The 23,757-nt window shown below is 44.9% G+C and overlaps 2 protein-coding genes across 4 annotated transcripts in view; both read left to right on the forward strand.

Annotated features, from left to right (window-relative positions):
* Window positions 1-1,001, forward strand: part of Sec24b (SEC24 homolog B, COPII coat complex component) — a 66,492-nt gene extending 65,491 nt beyond the window's left edge. For both annotated transcript variants that reach the window (XM_041647316.1, XM_041647383.1), the window contains one exon: window positions 171-1,001. In XM_041647316.1, coding sequence (XP_041503250.1) covers window positions 171-285 — 115 coding nt within the window. In that variant the 3' untranslated portion in view covers window positions 286-1,001. The remainder of the gene's footprint in view (window positions 1-170) is intronic.
* An 11,688-nt stretch (window positions 1,002-12,689) lies between these two features.
* Mcub (mitochondrial calcium uniporter dominant negative subunit beta) overlaps window positions 12,690-23,757 on the forward strand; it is a 38,204-nt gene continuing 27,136 nt past the window's right edge. The window contains exon 1 of one of the 2 annotated variants that reach the window (XM_041658784.1): window positions 12,690-12,897. In XM_041658784.1, coding sequence (XP_041514718.1) covers window positions 12,799-12,897 — 99 coding nt within the window. In that variant the 5' untranslated portion in view covers window positions 12,690-12,798. The remainder of the gene's footprint in view (window positions 12,898-23,757) is intronic. The other variant, XM_041658778.1, reaches the window with a different exon arrangement.

A 23,757-nucleotide genomic window follows, 5' to 3' on the forward strand; every position in this document is an offset into this window, starting at 1 on the left:
ATGGCATCATCTTTCCTATGCTTCTCAAATTTCAGGACTTTGGGGTGGTGCAGGTGTGGCTGGATTAACCTCTTATGTGTTCCATTCCACATGTGTATATGTTCTACAGTGTACATGTATCCTTTGTAATAATATATGTGCTTAAGTAAATGCTGTTTTTTGCCTTTCAGAGATGAGAGTCCTGCCAAAACAGAATTTTTTCAGCATTTGATTGAAGACCGCACAGAGGCTGCACTCTCTTACTATGAGTTTCTGATCCACATTCAGCAGCAGATTTGTAAATGAAGTCCACCAGAGCACGGCAGGGTGAACGCTCCACAGCCAGAGGAAGAAAGCACGACCCATAGAGAAGCACAGGAGACTGACGCGAGGTGCTGGAAGACAGGACGCACATCGCTCTGTCTGAGGCTCGGGCCAGAGATGAAGGGGAGAGGGCCTGAGTCCTCCAGACAGTGCTGATCCACCCAGCGCGCCCGAGTTGGTCTCTGCCTGTTTCCAGGAGTGCAGCAGTACAGCTCTTCTGCGAGCCAGCAGGCTCGGACTGTGCAGTGAAGCAGCATACTCTAAACTAGAGAAAGTCGTCTTCTTACAATTAACAGGACATTTCTGACATGAGCTCCGACGAGAGATGCCAAAGGGCAGTGGTTCTGCGTCACTTGTTCGTATGGATTATTTTACAGGAATGATTCATACTCATGAAGTGAATTCAGCGTTTTCCCTAGAAAGGACTAGAGTTTCAGTACATGAGCTATAGAAAAAATATATATAATGTACATAAGTGTTACATTTGTAAAGAAAATATAAAATGTAACTAAGAACACGAATTGCTAAACCGTGCTGCATTGTTGGATGACAGCTTTGTCACAGTTACGGAATGAGGTTGACTAATGCATATTATGAATTGAGTCCACAGAAGAAACATGAAGCTCTTTGTAATTCTGTTAAATCTTTTATGTGGATTTATTTATGATCAGCCTACTAATTAAAAATATTTTGCTTGACAGTTGGTTTGTTTTTCTGTTTGTGGAGGGTTTTTGGTTTTGGTGAGGATTGGTGATATTTTTTTAAACAGTAGGAATCTTGAGTTTACCGCTTGGAGAAGATGCAATCCCAAGTTGCGTTCATCAGTAAATCTGTATATCGTCATTAGTTTGTAGACACCACCAGGTGGTGGCTGTTTGTACTTAAAACATGATGTTATTTTCCAAATACATTTAATGACTAAGCATAATCTATCTCGTTTAGATTAAGGATTTTTTTTCCCTACCTATTTGTAAAGAGAAATTTTTAAGAACATGTAACTTTCCTTTTTAATTGGCTTGAAGATTATTGAACTCTGAGAGATTTTTGTTCTGATCAAACTGTCATTCACAGTAGGTTATCTTCTGTGAAAATTGATGATGATCCATTGGATTGTGAAGTGGGATTTTATTTTATGCACTGTGAAAATTTCTGTTGGTAAATGTTGGGGAAAAAATTAGACTCTTGGCATGTGTGACTTTTCCTGGACTTCTAACTTTGTAGGTCCCTTTTCTTTGTTTCTGTTTTTTCAGAAGAAAATGCTTTTGTTTTGATTCTGGTTTGGAAGATGATGTAGACTATGAAGAGATAGAGACCCAGTTGGCAGCAGTGGTGATTTGAAGCTCATAGCTGCACACTTTGGTGAAGTTCCTGGCCTTTTCGCTCTGAGAATAGCCATCCTCTCAGGAGACAGCACCCCGGGGTGCCTGCTTTTCCCGCAGATAAACACAAAAGCACTCTCTCCCACCCCCTGATGGAAGTGAGTTTAAATGACTCACCCTAATGGGTGGCAAAGCTGTTCTAGAAACTTCTCCCCACCCACAGCCCCCACAGGACTCCACTTGTCCCTGCACCCTGCTGTCACCGTCACCACCAAGGAGCTAACTGCGGGTCCCTAAAGACAACTAAATGCTGTCGTTCCGTTACTTTCTGTTTGTGTTATCATTTATCATATAGTGCTGTGTATGCGTGTGAACGAGAATAAGTGTGTGGAGCTCAGAACAGTGGAAGTTACTTCTTCGTCCACTCTGGCCTTCACGCTTTCATGGGAAGAGCTTTGATCTACTGAGCCATCTCTCACTGCAGAATGAAAGTGTGGCATTTCTACTTCAAGACGAATGTTTTGTCTTCGTGAACTTTGTTATTTCTTTTCAAAATTACTAAATCACTTAACCTATCACAAGGCAAAACAAAGAAACCCCGTAACCACAGTTCTCAATGTGTGGGTAGTCACCCCTTTGGGGGTCAAATGGCCCCCTTCCATAACAGTAGCAAAATTACAGTGATGAAATAGCGAAATAACTTTATGGAACTGTATTAGGGAGGTTGAGAACTGTTGATGGAAGGTGAGAGGAGGGGGGAATTGCGTCTCATCTGTCAAGTGTGATGAGGCCTGGGAAGTTAACCTGGGCGAGGCCGCTGTTCTCAGCTGTTTTAGATAGTAACAGAGGCCCTTCTGGATGGCGGGAGAGTTGAAGGCCTAAAGCCCAGTGACTATTTGGGAAGAGAGCCGTTTGAGCAGTGGTATCTGAGTCAGTGACTGACACTTGACTTTTCTGGAAAACTCCAGAATCTCAGCAGAGAAGTGGAAAGTGCCTGGTACCTCCGGAAGAGCGAGGCTGCCCTGACTATTGGTGTTTAGCATGTCTGACAGGCAGGACCATGTCTGGTGGGCATGCCTGCAATCCTACGGTCAGGCAGGACCAGGAGGATCAGGCTAGGTGGCAAACCCTGTGTCTACGGAGCCATCTCACAGCCCCCACCCCACCCCCGGCGCTTTTTATTGAGGATTTTAGCTGGAGTACAAAATAATAGAATTCATTATGGCGTTTGAGAGCACATCTCATGGTACCTTGCTCATATTCCCTCCTTCACTTTGCTCCCCATTGTACCCCCACACCCTGATCATCTCTCCACGGAGTCCCCTTCTGTCCCCACCTTGCATACACGCACATGCACACACTGAAATCTAGATTTCACTTATGAGAATAAATAGGAACTAGATGTTGTAGTGCACACTTTTAATCCCAGCTGGCGAGGCAGAGGCAGCTGGATCATCGAATTCAAGGCCAGCCTGAGCTACATAAGAGCTCCAGGTCAGCCACGGCTGCATAGGAAGGGCCTGTCTCAAAAAATAAAAAAAAAAAAAATTAAAATGAGGGTAAAAATAGTTTGTGTTTCTCCTTCACTGACTCTCACCATCATACGTCATCTAATATCTTGTTAGGAATATGTGTATTTAGGTTCTGTGTCTGAGAGAACATATACTTGTCATTCTGAATCTGACTTAATGAAGATTACTAAGAAATATATGCACAAATGGTAGTTGATATTTTATTTGGATTTTACTGGGACAACTATTCTTTGCAAATCCTGCTTTTTGAAGAAAGATTATTTAATTTTATTGCTTGCCCAGAAGCACACATGCAGGTCCCATCTCACCCATAGGTTACCCAGGACCTGACAGAAACTGCCCTGTCCTTGATAGTGGGGCTAGACATCCCCTTAGGAGGGAGGGCAGAGAGGCCCTGCAGGGAGGTGGCCACAGTTTCCGTTGCTACCTTTGTTTTGTTGCAAATAATGATTACCTTTCCTTGAGAGCCACTTAGGTTGCTGTAAGATTATTTTTATTAGTGTTTGGTGACATATAGGTACACATTTTATACTTTATTTTTCTGGTTTTCTATAATGAGATTTTAAGATAGCTCAGAAAGGAAATAACTATGACATTGCAAAAAAAAAAAACCAAAAAACAAAAAAAAAAACCCAAGTATGTACAGTGTAGGCAAAGCTTTCCTGTCCTGCAGCTGTTCTCAATCATTCAGAGGCTTAGTATTAATTATAAATATTCAACCAATAGCTGAGGCTTATTATTAGCTAGCTCTTACATTTTAAGTTAACCCACATTCCTTATTTACTCTCTGTCATGTGGCAGTACCTTTATTAGCATGGCATGTTTATCTCCTGCTTCCTCTGCATCTGGCTGGTGACTCCTGACTCTTCCCTTCTCCTTCCCAGCATTCTCAGTTTGACTTTTCCACCTAACTTTATCCTGTTTAGCTATTGGTCAGTCAGTCAGCTTCTTTATTAAACCAATCACAGCCACACATCTTCATAGTGTGCAAAAGGACAATTCCACAGCCCTATAGCCTGACCTCTACTTTGCTTACAACCCTTACTGATGGTAACAGATTAAGAGAGGAGCAATAGAAATACTGGAGTTTTCTAGTTGATAATCTATAGTTTTACAATTGTGTGTTTGTTTTTAAAAATAAAAAAGCATTTTTTGTATATCCCTTTCAGTTCTTTATTACATATCAACTTAATTAAGGGGAGAGATTGACTATATATCTTGGTCTGTCCTTCCCTCCTTCCTTTCTTTTCTCTCTCCCTTACTCCCTCTCTTTCTCTCTTCTTCCTCCCTCTGTACCTCCCTCCCTCCATCTGTCCAATCCCTCTCTCCCTTCCTTTGGGGCTGAACCCCAGGTACTCTGCCACTAAGCTACACCCCCAGTCCACCTTTATCTTTTGTGAACTTCTTATCCTACTTCCCATATACCCCAAGTACCCAACCCAAGGCATCATATACAAAACCATGTTAATTTAATTGAATGATTATAAAAACTCACTAGGCCTTCCTGGAGGGACCTATGCTCACCCTGTACCACCAACACTCATAAGCAATTCATTTCGCATTTACCCTTAGACAAGTTGTAAAACTGTGTCAGTTAGGAGGACTCTCCTATTTTTAAACAGAATTCCTGTCTTTAATTTTTAATGAATCACCCGCAGCCCTAGGACTCAGTTTCTTCTTTGTAGTCTTTCCGCATTAGGATTTAGCTGCCTATTGGGAGCCAGATTGGAAGGGGATGAAAGGTGCTATGACCTGCTTCCAATTAATTATTAAAGTGGGGTTTCGTTCCTTTTTCAGAGTCAGGAATAAAGACTATATAAATAAATGGCTGAAAAGAAACACATTTAAACAAGAAAGGCCGAGACTTAGAACTGAGGTGGTTAGGTTAGTAAGTAGGGCTGGAATGACCTGCTCATAAGTGGTCATCTGAAAGCCAGCCCCCACCCGCAGCTTAATGAGTCTAAATTGCCTTCATAGACTTTATGGGATCCCTGGGGACATAATCTCAGAAAAAGGAGACTGGAACAAAGTTGGGGGGGAAAACGGTTTGAAGGCAGAAATTAACATTATGCTAAGAGAAGCTAACTGCATAGCGTTATAGGAGCTACGGCCGCTCATACCCAAGCTTAATGCAGTGTGTGCCTCTTCTCGAGGAGCCTTGTGGACCCCTTCCTGCCTGGCCTTGCTCAAAGAGCCTGTCAGAACTCAGACAAAGCATTGTTACCTCCTGCAGTCTTTGCTGGGCACTCCCCACCTGTGTTAGATACTCCTTAGTGTTAGATGCATCCTTATTTGCTCGTCTCTATCACGGCCCCAGCCATGCCCGTTATAACTGACATTCTCTCTTAAATATATAGTGGTTATTTCACTCTTTGCTCTTTTGGGTGCCTGTCACCCAGCTCCCAAATAAACACAGAGAAAGACTTGTTCTTACTTACGAATGCCCAGCCTTAGCTTGGCTTATTTCTAGCCAGCTTTTCTTAAATTACCCTTCTACGTTTTTCCTCTGGATTATACCTTTCTTTATCTTATATACCACCCTTCTTCCCTTCTTATCCATAGCTGGTTGTGGCTAGCCCCTGACGACCTCCTCTCTTTTTCTCCTTTTCTCCTCCTTGCTCCTCTCCTCCTCCTCCTCTTCCTCCTCCTCCTCCTTCCTCCTCCTTCCTCTTCCTCTTCTTCTTCTTCTTCTTCTTCTTCTTCTTCTTCTTCTTCCTCTCTCTCTCTCTCTCTCTCTCTCTCTCTCTCTCTCTCTCTCCCCCCCCCCCCGCTCCTCCTCCCTGAGTTTCAGGACAGGCAGGACTGTTACATGGAGAATCCCTGTCTTTGCCTCCCAAGTGCTGGCATTAAAGCCAGGTGGTGGTGGCACACACCTTTAATCCCCAGCACTTGGGAGGCAGAGAGAGGTGGATCTCTGTGAATTCAAGACCAGCCTAATCTATAGAGCGAGTTCCAGAATAGGCTCCAAAGCTACAGAGAGACCCTTTCTCCAAAAGCAAAAACAAAACAAAGCAAACAACAAAAAGAGGCATATGACTCCCTAGTACTGGGATTAAAGGTGTTAGCCACTACCACCTGGATCTCTTTCTGCATTGGTTTTGTGTAGTCCAGGGTAGCCTTGAACTCACAAAGATCCATCTGCCTCTGTCTCCCAAATACTGGGATTAAAGGTGTGTGCCACCATTGCCTGGCCTCTAGTGACTTAGTTTTACCTTCTGGTCTTCAGGCAAGCCTTATTTATCAAATATAAATAAAATATCAGTTATATATAGTGACACGCAATTGGGGAAATTGGGCTATCGAAGCAAGGGGATCAGGAATTTGAGATCATTTTGGCATCTAACAAGTTTGAGGCTAGCCTGCAGCAAAGCCAGCCCTGTCTCAAGAAAAGAGTAGTACAGCAAATGAGGTCCTTGGGATGGAAAAGGAAATCTGTGCTATCCTACATAGAAATTCAAAGAATTTGTCAAGGGAAAAAGTGGGCAGATTTGAAGCTGTGGTTAAGACAGGTGGGGACAGAGAGGCTGCTGCTATTAGACAGAGGTGTGTCATCGAAGAGAATCTGTGCACTTTGCACTGGGTAAGAAGAAAAGTTCCTTGAAGCTGAGACATCTGCCACTGACGGCTATAGGATGCACAATGCAAGTCCATTTGAAAAACATCATTTGAAATGAGAGTACCTGGAAAGAGCTTCTAGAACATTGTGCTGGAAAGGACGGCATAGGAAGATGTTGTCTCCAATCATGCAACCAGGAAGTCCAAGACCACTGCAGCCATGGGTAAAAGCAACCTGGCTGTATCTCAAGGTAACATGAACTTGGGGTTGTCTACATGCTGCTGCTTTTGCAGGCATGCAGAATGCAAGAGTCCTGGAGTCCTAGGCTGCACAGAGATTCCAGAGAGGCTACAGATTGCCAGGTTACAGGGTGGGCCTGCCAGGACCCACGAAAGTTCATGTAATGCCTTATGTACCCTGGACCCCACTCTAGGATTTGCTCAATGACTTGGGTACAAAGATGTCTCATCTGTGAGGAAGGGAGCTGTGTGGTTTGCACACTGGATGTCCTTCTAAAAGCCCAGCTGGTTTGGGGTCGTTGATCCCTAGCCCATTGTTAGCTGAACCAGCTTTGCTGCCTCCGTGTGGCATCGTTCCAAGGAGAAGCAGGTAGCTTCCTGTGGATCATGGAGCAGGTTTTCTTCCATGTAATACACACACGGTGTGGATGTGGAGTTGCCTACTTTGCCCATGTTTCTGCTGACACCACCCTCTGTGGCTCTACTATGCCTTCACCTCATTGCCTCTGACCAAGGGACTCATAAGAAGTGTGGCACTGGAAACTCATTAGTTTCACTATAGCCTGTCACCCTAGCATGCCGCTGGCCTGATAGACAGGGGAACTTCCTTCTGAGGATCAGTTAGAAAGGTTGCTGGGAGGGCTATCACAAGACACCGTTCGAATCAGCCACTGACATTGGCCTATAGCAAGAGAATCTGAAGATCAAAGTGAGCCTTCCATCTTAACCTGCATTCACAGAGTTGTAGGGTCTTAGTTCCCAGATGGACAGGATGATCCCACTGAATCAGAAGTCATGAGCTCTCTCTGGCTGTTTGAAGCTCCCCCTGCAACCAGGAGATTGGTACCGGTTCCAAAGAAGAATTGATTTGTTACTATGTAGCCTCCTCTGAGATCTAGAGATTTCAGAGTGCCTTTTAAGACTTCCATGTTTGATACTGAAAGGTAATGGTCTACAGCTCTCTAGAAGAGCAAAGCAGAGGTGATTGGACTGAAACACTTCAGAAGTTGAGTTTGGAATTTCCTACCAGGTTAAGAATGTTGAGTGATGCTTAACATAAATTGGAACACAACCTGAACACGGTATAATGGAAATAACTGTGGTCGTGAGAAAAACAAAAACAATCCTAGTTCTGCACCTGCCACTCGATGGTCAGTCTTCTTAGTTGTATGTCCTGGGCCAAAGCTCTCACCATTTCTTAGCCTCATCTCTGTGTGAGGCAATACTAATTCTTTGGGAGGAGTTTTATGAAGGCTGTGTGGAAGATGCGTACAAAGTCCGTCATACAGAGTCCGGCAATGATCACATCATCTTGCAAAGCAGCTGTGCAAGGGAACTGAACACGGGTCTGGATCTTTGACTACGGAGGCTGCGCTTTGTCCTCATGCCGTCTCTGGTCTCCACCTTCGCTGAAATTCTTACTCTAGAAACAAACTTTCTGTGAGATGGATGTGTGTGTGTGCGTGTGCGTGTGTGTGTGTGTGTGTGTGTTGTTGTCGTTGTCCCTGCTGCCTTCTCTCCTATTTGGTATAGTCAGTTTGTTAATGACATTTAACAAGTGCTTCAGAAACAACCAAGCCGTTTTAACCCACTGTGTTCACATGCCATTAGATTCAATGCTTGGGACTCATGGAGAGCCACAGTGGTGGGGTTTGGCTGCCATACTCCTTTGGTTTTTGAGACGGGTTTGTATGACTCAGTTTATGCTGTTCTTTTAAATTCACTGTGGTCCAAATGATTCTTGAACTCACAGGCCTTCTGTCTCAACCTCCTTGGTGATAATCCTCCTGCCTCAGCTTCCCAAGTGCTAAGCAATATTTTTCAAAATCAAAACTAAGTGCTGTAGAGAAAACTCTGTCAGCGCTTGCTATGCAAGTATGAGGACCTGGGCTCAGTCCCCAGCACTTATGGTAGAAACTGTGTGGAATGTTGTGAACTGTTGTGGAATGTTATTTTAACTATGTAAAGATGTGTTACATTTGTTTATGCTCCAGAATATTACTTTAATGCTGTAAAGGTGTGTTACATTTGTTTATGCTACATCTGTTTAAGGGTGTCAGGATGTGTTACATTTGTTTCACCTTGCCTGTCTGAGGCACCAACTGGTCTAACAAAGAGCTGAAGGGTCAGTGGTTAGGCAGGAGAGTAATAGGTGGGGTTGGAAGATGGAGAGAATGAATAGGAAGAGAAAGGAAAGAAGGAGGAGAGAACCTGGGAGAAAGAGGGGCGTGACCCAGGCCAGAAGGAGGAGAGAACCTGGGAGAAAGAGAGGGGCGTGACCCAGGCCAGAAGTCAGGCAGTTGCCAGCCAGCCATGGATACAATAGGAAAGTAAGGTAGAAAAAAAAGGGAGGAAGGAATGAATAAAGGAAGGAAGGGAAAGAAAAAGAGAAGGGAAGGAAGGAAGGAAGGAAGGGAGGGAAAGAGAAAAAGAGGGAAGGAAGGAAGGAGGAAAGGAGGAAAGGATGAAAAGAAAGTCAGGCAAAAAGCACCAAGAAAAACATAGCGAGAAACACATTAAAATAAGAGCTAAGATAAGGCTGAGCATTCTTAACTAATAATAAGTCTTCGTGTCATGATTTGGGAGCTGGTTGGTGGCCCAAGAGAAAAAGCCTGTACAGTGATACCCGTTTGTATTCCTAGTGCTGGAGAGGCAGAGATGGGAAGATCCCTGGAGCATACTGGCTAGCCAGCCTGCCCTAATAGTGAACACCGGGTCTGCGAGAGAATCACTGTTGTGAGAGCCACTGTCTCCAAAGCCAAGGAGCACAACTCCTAAGAAGTGACACCACAGACTGTCACCTGGCCTTCACAGGCATGGCTACACATGTGCATGTGTACACATACGTGAATATGTACGCGCACAGGTGAAAATTCATGCAAAGTTTCTTGATGTGCAAAATATCTCAATTTTAAGTTCAGGATTTGCACCACAAATTTGTAGGGTCTCCCTGATCCTGACTGTCTATGACATCTGTGGCTGGGAGTAGGGCAGTGGTCAGCTGATAGCAGAAAACAGGAAGTATTAGACTAAGATTAAAATCTTAGAGCCATAAATTATGTAATTCTAGACCTAAATGCTAGATTCAAACTCTGGCTTCATATATAACAGGGGTCTTAAATAACACCACATGGATTTTATTGCTGGTGTTTTTGTTTGTTTGTTGTTTTTACTTTTGTTTTTTTTTTTTTTTTGAGACAGGGTCTTACTATGCAGCCCAGGCTTGCCTGAAAGTCATTATGCATTTAAAGCAGGTTTCAAACTTATGGCGACCCCTTCCTTGTCTCTGCCTCCCAAGTGCTGGGAATTAGGCATGAGCTGCCAAGTATAGCCTTTGGGATATTCATAAACACCTTGTTTTTCTTTATTTTGTGAACAAAAGGTCCCAAAGCCAAAGCATCAGATTTTCTAGTTGGTACCCTCTTCGTGCTTTTTTTCTGCAGCCCCTTTGATTGATGACATTTTGAAGCACGTTTTAAATTTTTTTCTAGATTAATTATTTTCTGTGCAAAATATTTTGCCTGCATTTATGCATGAGCACCAAGTACATGCCGGGCACTCACAGATGATGGTAGAGGGCATCAGACCCCATGGAACTGGAGGTACCCAGAGTTTGAGAATGGAACTGGGATCCTCTTCAGGAGTAGCCAGGGCTTTTACCCTCTTGCCCATCTCATCAGGCCCCTGCAGCACGATTCCAGTCACAGCCTGGGATGTTTGGCTCTCTCGGGAGCATCACCATGCCTTTGGCTTGTGCTGCTGTCTCTGCCACTGAGACTCTGCTTTTGCAGCGCTTGGCCTAACATCCAGCTCTCCAGCACTGCCTGTCTAGGTCACCAGTTTCTGCAGTTCCCGTTCTGTTGCTTGTCAGTGCGACCGGAGTCGTCCTCCACTTCTGTAGCTCCACACCCCGCCCCCCAATTAAGAAAATGCCTTCGTAAGATCAGGCTGCAGGCAAGCCTCTAAGGCATTTTTAAAATTAGTGATTGATGGGGAAGGCTCAACCCTGGGTGGGTGGTGCCATCCCTGGTCTAGTGGTCCTGGGTTCTATAAAAAAGCAGACTGAGAAAGTCATGAAGAATAAGCCAGTAAGCAGCATCTTTCCATGGCCTCTGCATCAGCTCCCATCTCCATGATCCCGTCCTGTTTGAGTTCCTGTCCTGACTTCCTTCAATGGTGAACTACAGTGTTTGCAAGTGGAGACCAAATGCCACCCCCCCCCATTTGTCTTTTAGCCAAGGTGTTTCCTTGCAGCAATAGAAACCCTAACTAAGACAATTGCATAGAAGACTTTTTTTTTTTTAAATTTTGGGACAGTGTCTCACTATGTATCCCTGGCTGGCTTGGAACTTGCTAAGTGGACCCAGCTGGCCTTGAATTTACAAAATTCTCTTGCTTCTGCTTCCTGGAAGCCTTTTATTGGGCCTAATGTTGCAACACCAGAACAGGCAATGCACGATGGTGTCTCCCAGAACCCCCTGCTCATACAGCTAGAGAAGGGGTATTTGACTAACCACAGGAAAACTTTAATACGGATCCTTTGTGTTTCCACCAATCACAGCACTGTAGCTTCTGAGAGACCAGGTGAAGCGGTTTCCCATCTGGTCTGGATAAAATAGTTACAGGGCTTGTACTAGCAAAAAAAAAAAAAAAAAAAAAAAAAAAAAACAAACCTGTGTTGGGGCTTCAAGTTCAGGAGCTGTAGAAAACAGCTGTGATCATGGTGTTGCTTCCTCAAGGCATCTGTGATGTGCTCAAAGTGGCAGAGTAGCTGGCGGTTTGATTGACAGTCCTTTGGCTTGAGGCAGCCATAGAATCAAGGGAAAATCCAACAGTTGACAACTAGGAAGCCAGATTGCCTCCCCGCCCCTACATGTTTGCTATTTACAGGAAAGTGAGAGTCGGGAGTGCTTGCAATAGGAACCTACAGAACTGATCATTAACACTAATAGCCATTTTTAACAGCACTTAACTCCTGCCCCTGGGAGAGGAGGGTCCTTCCATCTGTCCCCCAAAGAGAAGCCAGTTCTGTAGTGAAAGAACATTTCCCAGAGTTTGGATTTGGCCCAAACCGTAATGATCTACAAACCTCTGGTGCACCGAGAGCCCTGGGCTCAGGCGGCTGGCAGATTCAACTCAAGTCGTGCAGCGTGCAGCCCACCGGAAGGTGGAGCTTTGGCAAATCCCTGTCTCTCCCTCTCTCCAGCTGGGTAAAGGAGAGGAAATTCCAGGTACCTTTCCCCTGCCAGATCCCGGAAGTCCTTTTCCAGGGTCCCAGGTCTCCCTGTGTAAAGGCAAAGGAACCTGGGAGCGGGTGCGGGGAAGTTACCAACCGAGAGAACTACTCTCCCAGCACGCGGTACCAGAAACTGGTTGTGGGAGTTTCGGTTCATTTGACAGCGTTTCACGTTGCACAGACTAGCCTCCAGCTATTTAGTGGAGGATGGCCTTGAACTCCTGGTCTTCAGGCCTCTGTTTCCAAATCTGGGGTCCCAGGCCTGCCTCGCCACTTCCGGCACTGGCTGCTGTCAACAGCAGCGTGGTGTGAGCCCGGCTCTTGTTCTTTTCTCAAGAAATACGTGCGGGAAGAAGAGAGACACCAGAAGAAGACACGACTGGGAACTCCATCGCTTGCTCTTTTTTTTTTAAAAAAAAAATTGTTTATTTTTTTTGTCGGAGGAAAAATACCGCGCCTGGAGCCCGGGTGTGCACCAAGCCCAGTGAAAGCGGGGACACACCCTCCTGTCACCGCCCCTGTCGGCGGCGGGGCGGGCTGAGCCCACACCCGGCTGGGCTCTGGCGGCTGGAGGATGAGTCGCTGATGCCAGGAGCTCCGGCCGGGCAGGAGGATGCTCCTGAACCGGCTCTATCTGGGACGGTCGCGGCTGCTGACGACGATCCGAGCCCGCAACCGTGCGTGTCCGAGGCCACTACCACCCGCACCCCAGGTAAGGAGCGACGCGGGCACGCGAGCCGTGGATGGAAAGTTGCGTCGGGCAACTTTGGCGGGAGTGAAAACCAGGCAGTTCCCTGCGTGCTGCTCTGCACGTCCGGGTGCCCCGACAGGTGGTGGCCTCGGACGACTGGTCCCTGGGTGGCGGGGAGACGGCCCAGAGTGGCCAGCTCGGGGCGCATCTTCCGGGAGTGCAGCTGGTCGACCCCAGCCGCGGCGTCTTGCAGTTTGTAGTCGGTGGAGGAGGAGCCGGGAGGGGGCGGTGTGCTGTCCTCAGGGTGGGCTGTCGGCTGGGTGACTGTGTCCAAGGTGTCTTTGTCCGGGGTGGGATTTCCCCAAAGGGGCTGTCATCGGGGTAGGCTTTAACCAGGATTGCCTTCTCCAGGGTGGACTGGCCCAGGACCGGGTCCTGTCCATCCTCCAAACTCCAAGCCCCTCCCTTTTATATCCTTCATTGCGTGTAAACAGGAGGTAGTGAAGAATCAGAAGGGTCGACTGTGGGTAACAGTTAGGCGGCCACAGCTTGGGTCACAGCCTGTGTGGAACCTCGAGGAAAAGGGAAGAAGTATGGGTGTGCACCAAAAAGGAAGAGCGGGAAAGTGCTGGCGGGAGTGTGCGTGTGTGTCGGGAGAAAGAACCTCAGGCTGCCTGGGGCTGGGGGCGGGGGCTGAGTCGACCCACCCCTCAATTACTGGGTTAGCATCAGCTTGCTAAAGGGAGAGCAATATATGTAAATATTTATTATCGTTCAGCTGGGCGATGAGAAAGAAAGAGTGCCAGCTCTGTCACTTTCACTTCCTGTTTCTTTTGTCCCCCCTCCCCCTCCATCCTTGGATTCTGTCCCAAAGCATTATCTTAATGCTTTGGAATTTGGGTTGATACGGGAAATATTTCAAAGCATTTTTAAAAAATTCTTTCCTTAAATATGTGAAAGCAAGTGAGTTTTTGATTGATACTAATACCTAAGAAAATGGCAAACTCCTTAAAATCTAACGTGGTAATCCCTATGACGTGGGTTGAGGGGAGAGGCTTCTGAAAACCGTACTTTAAAGGCTACCTTTCAGAATCAGGCATTCCTAGCACTCAAAGGTCTACTGCTTTCTTCGCCTCACATCGCAGAAACACACGTGACAATTAAACCCTGCTAATGATTATCAAGCGCATTTGACAATTGCGGAGCGCTGAGAATGGAACAAAACTACTAAGGGCCACACCTACCTACTGCTAAGCCACGCCCATTTAAAAACCACCTGGAGTAACATTTTTATGACTTCCAAGACTGGCAGCCCTTTCTCAAATGATCAACATCATCAGCTCTAAGCCCTTTCCTCTGCACTGCCCATCTGAGGCTAGATACAGAGATACCACGGTATACCTGCCCCTAATGAAAACAGCTACAGAGGGGCTGGATACATCTAATAATGGGGAAATGTGGTTAGTGTTTGGTCGTAGCTCATTCAGCATCATAAGAAGCCTTAAGTTTGAATGATATAATTTGCAGTCTTAAGTCAGCTGCCCAGGCCAGAAAGCCAGTTTGCAGAACTTCAGGAGAGGAAATGCTTCCACCATTTTGCCCAGGTGACAAAATATCCCATCCCATAATAAAGCCAAGCCTATGGGTTTACCTCTGTGTGCAGTTTTGCAGTCTCCAGGCCCCTTAAGAGTTTCAACTACAACTGCTAAACCATTTTCTGCAAATCAGAGCTCCCCAGTTATAGAAAGTTGTTTTTTTTTTTTATTTTAAGATCTCGCTGCTTTCCGTATTTAATGCCCTGGGGCTAAAGACAAATATCATTGCTGTTTTCTCCCAAAAAGCATTCCTGTCACCCAACACCCATAAAAACAGCTTTAAGAAAGAAAAAAAAAAGGTTTTCTTCGAAAAATCCTAGCTTGCAAGGACTTGTCATAAGCCACATGTTTAATAAGCATTCCCAACTATAATAGGTCTTTTCTGAAATTGAGTGTGCATTTAATAGCTTTGAGAAATATATGCTTCTCATCCTTCACATGGTAGGTGGGTAACTATCTGCTGGTGTTTTATGGACAGGAGAAAAAAAACCTTCCAGTTTGTTGACCCGGATATGTTTAATGTAGCAGAGTTGTTTATTAAAGAACACACGTTGTGTGAGGCTAAAACAAATGAACAATATTGCGTTATCTTTGGCCTGGCCTGGAATCCGTGATCACCACGTCTGGTGACAGCCTGTCTGCCTCCGGTGCTCTGGCTGTGGTTGTCAGGGTGACTGGAAGCTCCTGCTGGCGTACATGGACACTGCTCTGAGCAATCCCAGCGCCTGGAGAGTTGTATCCAAACAGAAAGCTCTCGCCTAGGTTTTCTGCTGCTTAGATTAAAAAAATATCCAAATAGGATTTTGTGTTCTCAAAATGTCATCTAGATCCCCAACACAAGCAGTTTAACATTTTTTTTAAAGGCAAGTGTAGTTTGCTAAGAAACTCAAGGGTCAAGTTTGCTTTTTTTTTTAACTTCCGGAAACAAAGCATCCAGATGTTTCAAACTGTACAAGATGTTAACTTTGAAGTGCTGGTTTCGTCTGTGGGGGTTTAGTGAACAAATTGTTCTTGTTTACCACTTCCTTCTATTTCATCTCTAGTCTGCCTCTGGAGTGATGATGTGCTCTGCAATTCTGGTTTCAGAGCTCTCTCTCTCTCTCTCTCTCTCTCTCTCTCTCTCTCTCTCTTCCACCAGTGACTGATGCTTTGGCCTCAAAGTAGTTCTAGACTGGTCTGTCTTGGACACTGTAGGAATCAGAGCTTTAAAATGATCACTTGCTATTGACTATAATTAAGTGTATTCTGTAGCAAACTAGAATAGGAAATCGTGTTGTGTCTTGGCAGATAAATATCTGTTGATGAGGCACAAAACTAGAAAGCCTGAGAGGTTAACTGTTTGCTGACCCTGATACTAGCAGGTGCATAGGTCATCTCATTTCATTGGTATTAGGCAACGGGGGCATCAGGGTGCTAGCAGGCCTGGCCCTGCCACCTCTCGTCTCTGCAAGTTTGCCCAAGCCATTCAGTCTGTATGAATCTGTCCCCCGTGTTCGGAACCAAGGGGATTTGTCTTATTGCTCTTAAAGCCCCTTTTCATCTCTTCGCATGCCATTTTGTTATCTTCTCCCCTGGGAGTATAACATGACATTGAATGGAGTACTATCAATTTCAGAAAACGTCTGAGGTCGTCAGTAGAGTGCTGCTTCCTTGTGGGTGACTGTTACAGTATTCCTCTTGTTACAGTTCGAACCTTGAATGTCTCCCAGAGCCCATGATGGGACCGCTAGGGCCTAGCGGAAGATGCTAGATGACTGGGGGAGGGGGGGGGGTGCCTGTGACAGGGCAGTTGTGACTCTGGTTCCTCCTCTTGCTCTTTTTTGTGTCCATGTTGTGAACAGGCATCCTCTGCCACATGCTTCCTTCATACTGTGCTGTGCAGTCAATAGAACAGGGCCAAATGGTCTCAGATTAAAGTCTCTTACTTCTTGAATCAAAATGAATTTTCCTCCTTTAGAGCCGATTGTGTCAGGTTTGTCCTTGAACAGAAAGCTAGTGCACACCCATCCAGAAAAGTTTTTATTTTCTCAATTGGGTTTTTATGTCCGAAGAGGATAGAGTAAATCCATCAATATTTCATTCTAGTATCTTTATCTATGAAATGTTGCCTATTCAAGAATGTCTAATATTAGAACTCTATAATCACTATGGATATTATAGGCTAACATAAAGGCCAATAAGCAATTAACAAGACAGGATATTCTAGGGATCTACTTTAAATCCTTTTTAACTTGGTATCATTGTTCCTTTTATAACTTTAAATTCTATTTTATGCACACTGCTGTTATGCCTGCCAATAAGTCTGTGTACCATGTGCATGCCTGGTACCTACAAAGACCAAAAGATGGTATCGGACCCCCTAGAACTGAAGTTACAGGCAGTTGTGAGCTACCATGTGGATGCTAAGAATCGAATCCAGGTCATTAACCTCTGAGCCATCTCTCCAGTCCCTTGTTAAATTTACATAAAGACCAACTAATAACAGGACATTCTTTGGTATACTGTTCACAAACTGTGAGCCTGGTGACATATTCCAGCAAAGTGCTGTTGGAAGGGATGGGGTAATAGCTCCTGTTCTTTTGATGTGGAAGCAAGTGTTTTCAGGATTGACTAAACCCCAGCCCAAGGGTCTTCATCTAGTTTCCTCCTGAGGCCCAGAGTTTGGTGCTATAGTACAATGGTGCTCAGCTCCTCACACCTCTGGGACACATCTTGAGTTCCTCATACAGTGGAAGGATTCATCTCAGTTGGCCTTCACCTGCATACTACCACTCATAGGCCCATGATTTCCTTGGTAGAGAAATTCGTGACCCGAACTGAAGGAGGTCACTAAAGGAGGCACAAGTATGTCTGACATCAAATACATTCTCTCCTTGACCACCTGTGATCCAATATATGATGTGTATGTGTGTGTGGTGTATGCATGTGGTGTACGACGTGTGTGTGTGTGTGTGTGTGTGTGTGTGTTTGTGTGTGATGTTTGCATAATGATGTGTGCTCTGTGTGTAGGGTATATGGGTATGATGTCTGACGTGTGACACATTTGGATATGCTCGTGGAAGTCAGAGGACAGTCTTGGGTGTTGTCCTCACCTTTGACCTTGTTTTAAGCAGGATGTCTCTGTTGCTCGCACACGCCAGCCTCGCTCTTGTCTCTGTCTCCCATCTCACTACAGGCATACCAGGATTGCAGACACATGTGGTTTTCCTGAGTTTCTGGGGATTTGAATTCAGAATATGTAGACAAGGGCTTTGACCCCTGAGGCTTGTCTCTAGGCCTGGATTCTTTGTGCTTTTTTCCTCCTACCTTCATATTTTCCAACTTCCTATTTTATTGCTATCTCTATTGTCCCCATTTGAGTAACAGAGAGTTGATTGAATTAACCAGGCCTGAAAACTTCAAAGTTTCAAATTTAATAAACTCCGAACCGGCATTTTAATTTTATTATTATTTGAAACAGGGTCTTACTATGTAGCTTTGGATGAGCTGAATCTCGCTATACAGACCAGATTGGCCTTAAACTCATAGAGAAACCCCTGCCTCAACCTCCTGAGTACTATGACTGAAGGCATGTGCCATTACTCCAGGCTCTGACTGGTATTATTTGATCTAACAAAGTTTTACTCAAAAGGACTGCATAGAAGATGGCGAATGAAGTAATCCCACACTAGCTCAGAATTGAGTATAATAAGGGGTTCTTTGTTTATGGGGTACTCACAGATCACAGTTCTATGAACTAACAGGGAACAGGATCCAAATCCAGCATCCAGGGGAGAGAGTGGAGAGAGAGAGGGTGGGCACACAAATGTGCACCTTTTTGGTAACTAAGGACCACGCCCAGCCTGATCCAGTCTCTAAAAGGCCACTGGTTGAAGGAGGTTCCCCAGCGGGACTGGAAAGTATTACAATTTAGACTTTTTTCCCAGAAGTTTCTGGCTTGAGATATTTAGTATTGGTAAGAATTGATAGATAAATGAACAGGTAAGCAAGGCCATTAAAGAGAGTTTGCTTGAATAGATGAAAGGGCAGGAAATAAGTAGTAAAAGAGAAGCAAGAAATAGGATTAAAGTTGATATTTTTATAGCTCATGCAGGAAAACCAGGAAGTGATGTAAGTCAATGAAGTGACCTCATGTGAAGAAGCAAGCAGGGGCTCAAAGCCCCGGGGAGAAGCCATCTTGGATGCTGGCAAGGGTCCTCCCTGGGGCTCCTGGGGTACAATGACTGGATGGAGTAGACGTCTGAGCTCAGTAGTACACTGCCCTTTCTTTCTTCCTCTCCCTCTGAATGGCTACCAACCCAGCTAGAGATCCTGTTATAGCCTACTTTTTAAAATGGCCAAAACAAAAGATCACCTTTTGGGCTCCCAAAGATGAGCTCATGTATTCTGAACCCCTTGGGTATGAGCAGTAAATAACAACTTCACAGAACCCGTCAGGGAGAATGAACAGCCTGCGATACGGCAAACCTTGGCTGTTTCTCTGACCATGGGTGTCTTCATGGGGCCTGGGGAGGCTGTAAAATCTGTAAGATGGTAGATGAATTTCCCTAGTGACGGTTCCAGTTTTCTAACCCGCTGAGAGGGAGGGAGTCTTTGTGGGCTCCTCCGCCTGATCTCCCCTTCCCCCGAACTCAAGAGACCCACCCGCTTCAAGCTCTGGGGTTTCCAGGTGTGTGCCATCATGCCCGGCTTCTACGTGAGATATTGGAAGACTGGGTTTAAAGGCTGTTAGTGGATAATAATGAGTAACTGCACTTCCCAAAGGCTGACTAGCCCTACTCCTCACCTTCAGGAGACACTTGGGAGCCTGTGTTGATCTATTGCTCTGTCAACCACCAGCAGTTTCCAAAGTCAAATGTGGATATTAGTTTTGCAAGGTAATGTGGGCCAGGCCTCGGGGTGTTACGTGTCCCTTGAGCTCATATTCCATTGAATATTTCATTGAATGTGCCACATGGCTGCATTTAGTACAAGGGACTGAGGGCTGTAGTCCTGACCATGAGCCACATTCCAGCTAATCCTCATCACTGTGGAAGAACGGAGAGGAGTCTAATGGAAATTTCATTATATTTCCCACGATTCCGTTGACCAGAAACGAGGTAACTTTGTTTTAGGGGTGGTCACCGAGTTGCCAAGGCACCCCAGGGCTTCCTTCCTCTGCAAGAAAGTTACAGAGAAATATGATTGCTTCCTGAAAAATTTAAAAGGGAACTGTGGCAATTCAGCATTTTTAATTTGTCTGGAACAGGCTCATTTGACACCTTGCTGGGTTCATTATAAGCAGCCCTCCAGGCAGAAACTTAATAGGAGAGGATGAAGTCTTTACTAAGCTAAAGAAGACGGGGGAGGAACTCTAATGGTTCCAGCAGTATTTGAGGCCAGGCTTTGCATCTGCGAGAGGACACATGAGAAGCAGGAGAAAGACAGCTGAGGACAGATGCCCAGAGTGCAATTGTAAGGAATGATTTCCTTTAGAAGAATTGTGATTAGCAGCAATAAGAGCAGCAATAGTCAATGCTGTAGAAATGTCATCAATTGCTAGTATAATGACATTTCATTAGCTTGGTGTCAATGTGGTTTCCCCAAATAGGAAATCAGTGACTCAGGATAAACGCAATGTACCTTAGAATATAACAAAGAACACCCAGGCTAACTCACAATTAGGGGATACTCAGAGAGAAATGCATTAGCTCAACTCTATGGATTTCCTAACCATGTCAGCCCACTCACGTATTCCTGGTTCTGACTGGTCAGGCTTGGCTGCTGCAGTGATGGATATTACAAGGGTGACCTTGGAATGTTAGAAGGGTTTCCCATTCATGTTTCTTTTCATGATGCTTCAACATAATTGTTTTGCCTAATGAGGTGGTGAGTGTGCTGTAGACGCTTGTGTATTCTTAAATACTCCAAAATCGCCAGTGAAGTATTAACCAGGCCTCAGTGAAAGCCTTGTCCTAAAGAGCTGACATATGGAACACACACATATATGTTTTACCAGACGTATAAAATATTCCTTCTGTTCTAGACATAATTGTCCCTAGCTGGCATCAAGCTAGAAACAATCCCTTTCTATGGAGGCTTCCTGTTTGTATCCTTCACTACAGTAGGCGGACATGGGTAGATAAACATGGATTGACCATTGGTCTGAGATCGGTAGAAAACCAACTCTACAGTTCTACAAAGGCAGCCTCTCTCAATGGGGGAGAGGGTAGGCTCAGCCAGTTCTCAGCTGGTGGCTCTGTAGGGAGGCTCTGGGAATTTCAGCTCACCTACAAGCCATCATGAAGGTGTTGCTCTAGAACACTCATCTTGTAGCATTCTTTCACTGAAGGAAGAGAAGCACAGTCCCATCATATTCCAAAAGGATTGCCAGGCTACACTAAGGGTATCATGTTTTGTTATTGAGGCAGTGTAATTTGAGGTTTCTCTCCTGCCTGCCAGTTCCTGAATAACTACTCTGAGGCTTAATATTAATGACAAACTGTTTGGCCCATTAGCTCAGGCTTATTATTAACTAGCTCTTACTACTTAAATTAAGCCATTTCGATTATTCTATATTTTATCACTAGACTCATGGCTTTTACTTCACATCTTGCCTCCCCAGAAGCTACTGGCACCTCTCTGACTCCTCCTTTCTTTCCCCATCTCTCTGCTTGGATTTCCCACCCAGCTCTATTCTGCCCAGTTATTGGCCAAATCAACTTCTTTATTAACCAATGGTAATAAGACTTATTCACAGCAAATAAAAGAACATCCCACATCAAGGCAGTACTTAACAAAGGGACATTAACACATCTCTGGTGGATATGATATCTTGGCTATTTCCCCCATGGCTGGGCTGACAAAAGCAATTTAAAGGGGGAAAGGATTTGTTTTGGCTCACAATTTGAGGGGACAGGCCATTCGGGAGGGAAAACTGTAGTGGCAGGAGCCTGAGTGGCTGGTAACATTGTATCCCACACAGAAAGCAGAGAGTGATGGATTTTTGTATTCAGGTTATTTTTTCTGTTTCAGACACTCCTGGGTACCCACACTGGGAATGGCCCCACCCATAGTTAAGATGGGTCTCTTCATATCAGTTAACCTAGGAGCTAATTTCTCACAGACATTCTCAGAGGCTAAACTATCCCTCACAGGTGTCTCTGGAGACTTGCATCCCAGGTGACTCTAGAATCCATCAGGATGACAGCGCTAAACACCACAGATCGTAAATAAGACGTTGAAGATTCATATAGGAGAGAATTAAAGAGCTAGATATTTTTTCTAACAGTTTTGTGAATGAGATCAAATAAAGTGAGTTTTTTAAAACTGTTTTTATTTTTATATTTTTTAGACAGGCTCTCATATAGTCCAAGCTGGTTTTTGACTCCCCAGGCAGCCAAGCGTCAGGAGCTCCCGAGGTCCAGCCTCAGCGCTCCTTCAGGGTTCAGAACAGACTTCTACAACCAGCAGGAACCGGCTTGGGAATGGGATCTGAGGGGTAAAACTATCTTACTCAGGCAGGGTTTTCCTGCATGTTTCTCCATTCCTGGGGGAAGATGAGCATAAAGTCATAAGGCATAAGGGTAAAGGATAAGGGTATAAGGGGTAAAAAATGGTGTGTATGTGTGCATGGGTATGCATGTGTGCGTGCATGCATGTGTGTGCACAGGTATCACGGTGCATTTGTGGAGGTTAAAGCACAGCTTTCTGCCTCTGTCCTCACCTCCTACCTCATGGAGTCAGGGTCTGTCTTATTGACTTTGCATTGTGCTGCATACTCCAGGTTAGCTAGCCCTAAGCTTCTGGCTGATTCTTCTGTCTCTGCCTCCCATCTGCAGATGTATGCCACTACATATGGCTTTTTATGGACTCTTTCTGGGAACTGAACTCAGGTTATCAGGCTTGCATAGCATACACTTTTACTCCGTGAGCCTTAATTGAATGGTCCTAGAAACAACTCTTAACTTCTAAGGAAGTCTTTTTCTTCTTTTTTCTTTTTTTTCCTAACCTAAGTGAACTGAGGAGTTTTTGGTTGCGTCCTAGTGAGTCTTCCTTTCAAGCATGCTGCTTTGATTTGGGGCATGGTGTTTCCTACTGTTTCAGTAAAGGTGTGGTGGGTTTAATCTGTTAGTCCATTAGTAAAGTCCAGTGTGATGCATAAATACTGCAGAATGGTGAGTTCCTGGCTCCGCCTGGATGCAGAGGTGATCCAATGAAAGTCCCTGGACTTCTCTCTGGGTAGGAAGTTTATTTCTTCAGTAAGACATGGGAAATAATGCATTCTCTTCATCCAAGTCTTAAGAAGATGCAGCCGCCACCCTGCCCTTCCAAACAGAGGGAGTTTTGCGCCTCCTCGAGATACATAGGAATGATCCTAGATTCATATTAACTTTAGTCTTTTTATTGTTTTATGGTTTCATACATTTATATGATGATTTGGGGCCATTTCCACCCTCCTCCCACTTCTTCCCTTACCCTCCTCTCTCCACTTGCAGAACCCTTCTGTTTCTTTGGATGGTGGACCATTAAGTTCAATTCGAGTTTTCTGCCTGGGCATGGGAGGGAAGTTAATGTAAATACAGTTTTCTAAGGACCACATGGACAGGCTTCTTGTGGGGAAGGGAGGTTATAAACAGCAGATCTAAACTTCTGTAGTTATTCAGGCTGCATAGTCACTCTGGCCATTTGGACCTTAGCCAAGGGGCCCATCCTGGGCTGTAACTGGCCTACTTATGAAGATAAGTTGTACAATTGTTTTGGAAAACAAAGATAATTAGCCAAGCAAATGACTACAGATCCAATTTGTAGATGTGCAAAAAGTGAAATATTCCCAGAGGAAGTGAAGATAAACAGTTTTTTCAAGCCATGTTTATGTTTCAGGGGGCTAGGATGGAAATCCCAGGGGCTTTATTTTCCCATATTTAAGGATACTCACACAATTCTGATAGTCCCTGTTATGCAGACACACACACACACACACACACACAGAGAGAGAGAGAGAGAGAGAGAGAGAGAGAGACTTGATTAGACAGAAAACAGGAGAAATTCAGTTGCTTAGATTTGGCACAGGGGAAGGCTTTTCACGAGAGGCAAGCTTCACTATGATTCAGTGGAAATCAGTCTAGGCCCGAATCTCTTTTTCTCTCTGTTAAATGAAGAAGGCTGATTATTTAAAGGCTATTGCTTCTTACTGGTGTGGCTCATTGTTGAGGAAAGGCAGCAGATGGCAAACTGGGGTATTTTCATTTCCGCTGCTAGCTGAAACTCGGAGAAGAAAATAAAGCCTCATGATTACGCTGCATTG

Source organism: Microtus oregoni, unplaced genomic scaffold, assembly GCF_018167655.1.
Source record: "Microtus oregoni isolate MIOR12 unplaced genomic scaffold, Mior012 000000F_ref0000247, whole genome shotgun sequence".
Classification (NCBI taxonomy): domain Eukaryota; kingdom Metazoa; phylum Chordata; class Mammalia; order Rodentia; family Cricetidae; genus Microtus; species Microtus oregoni.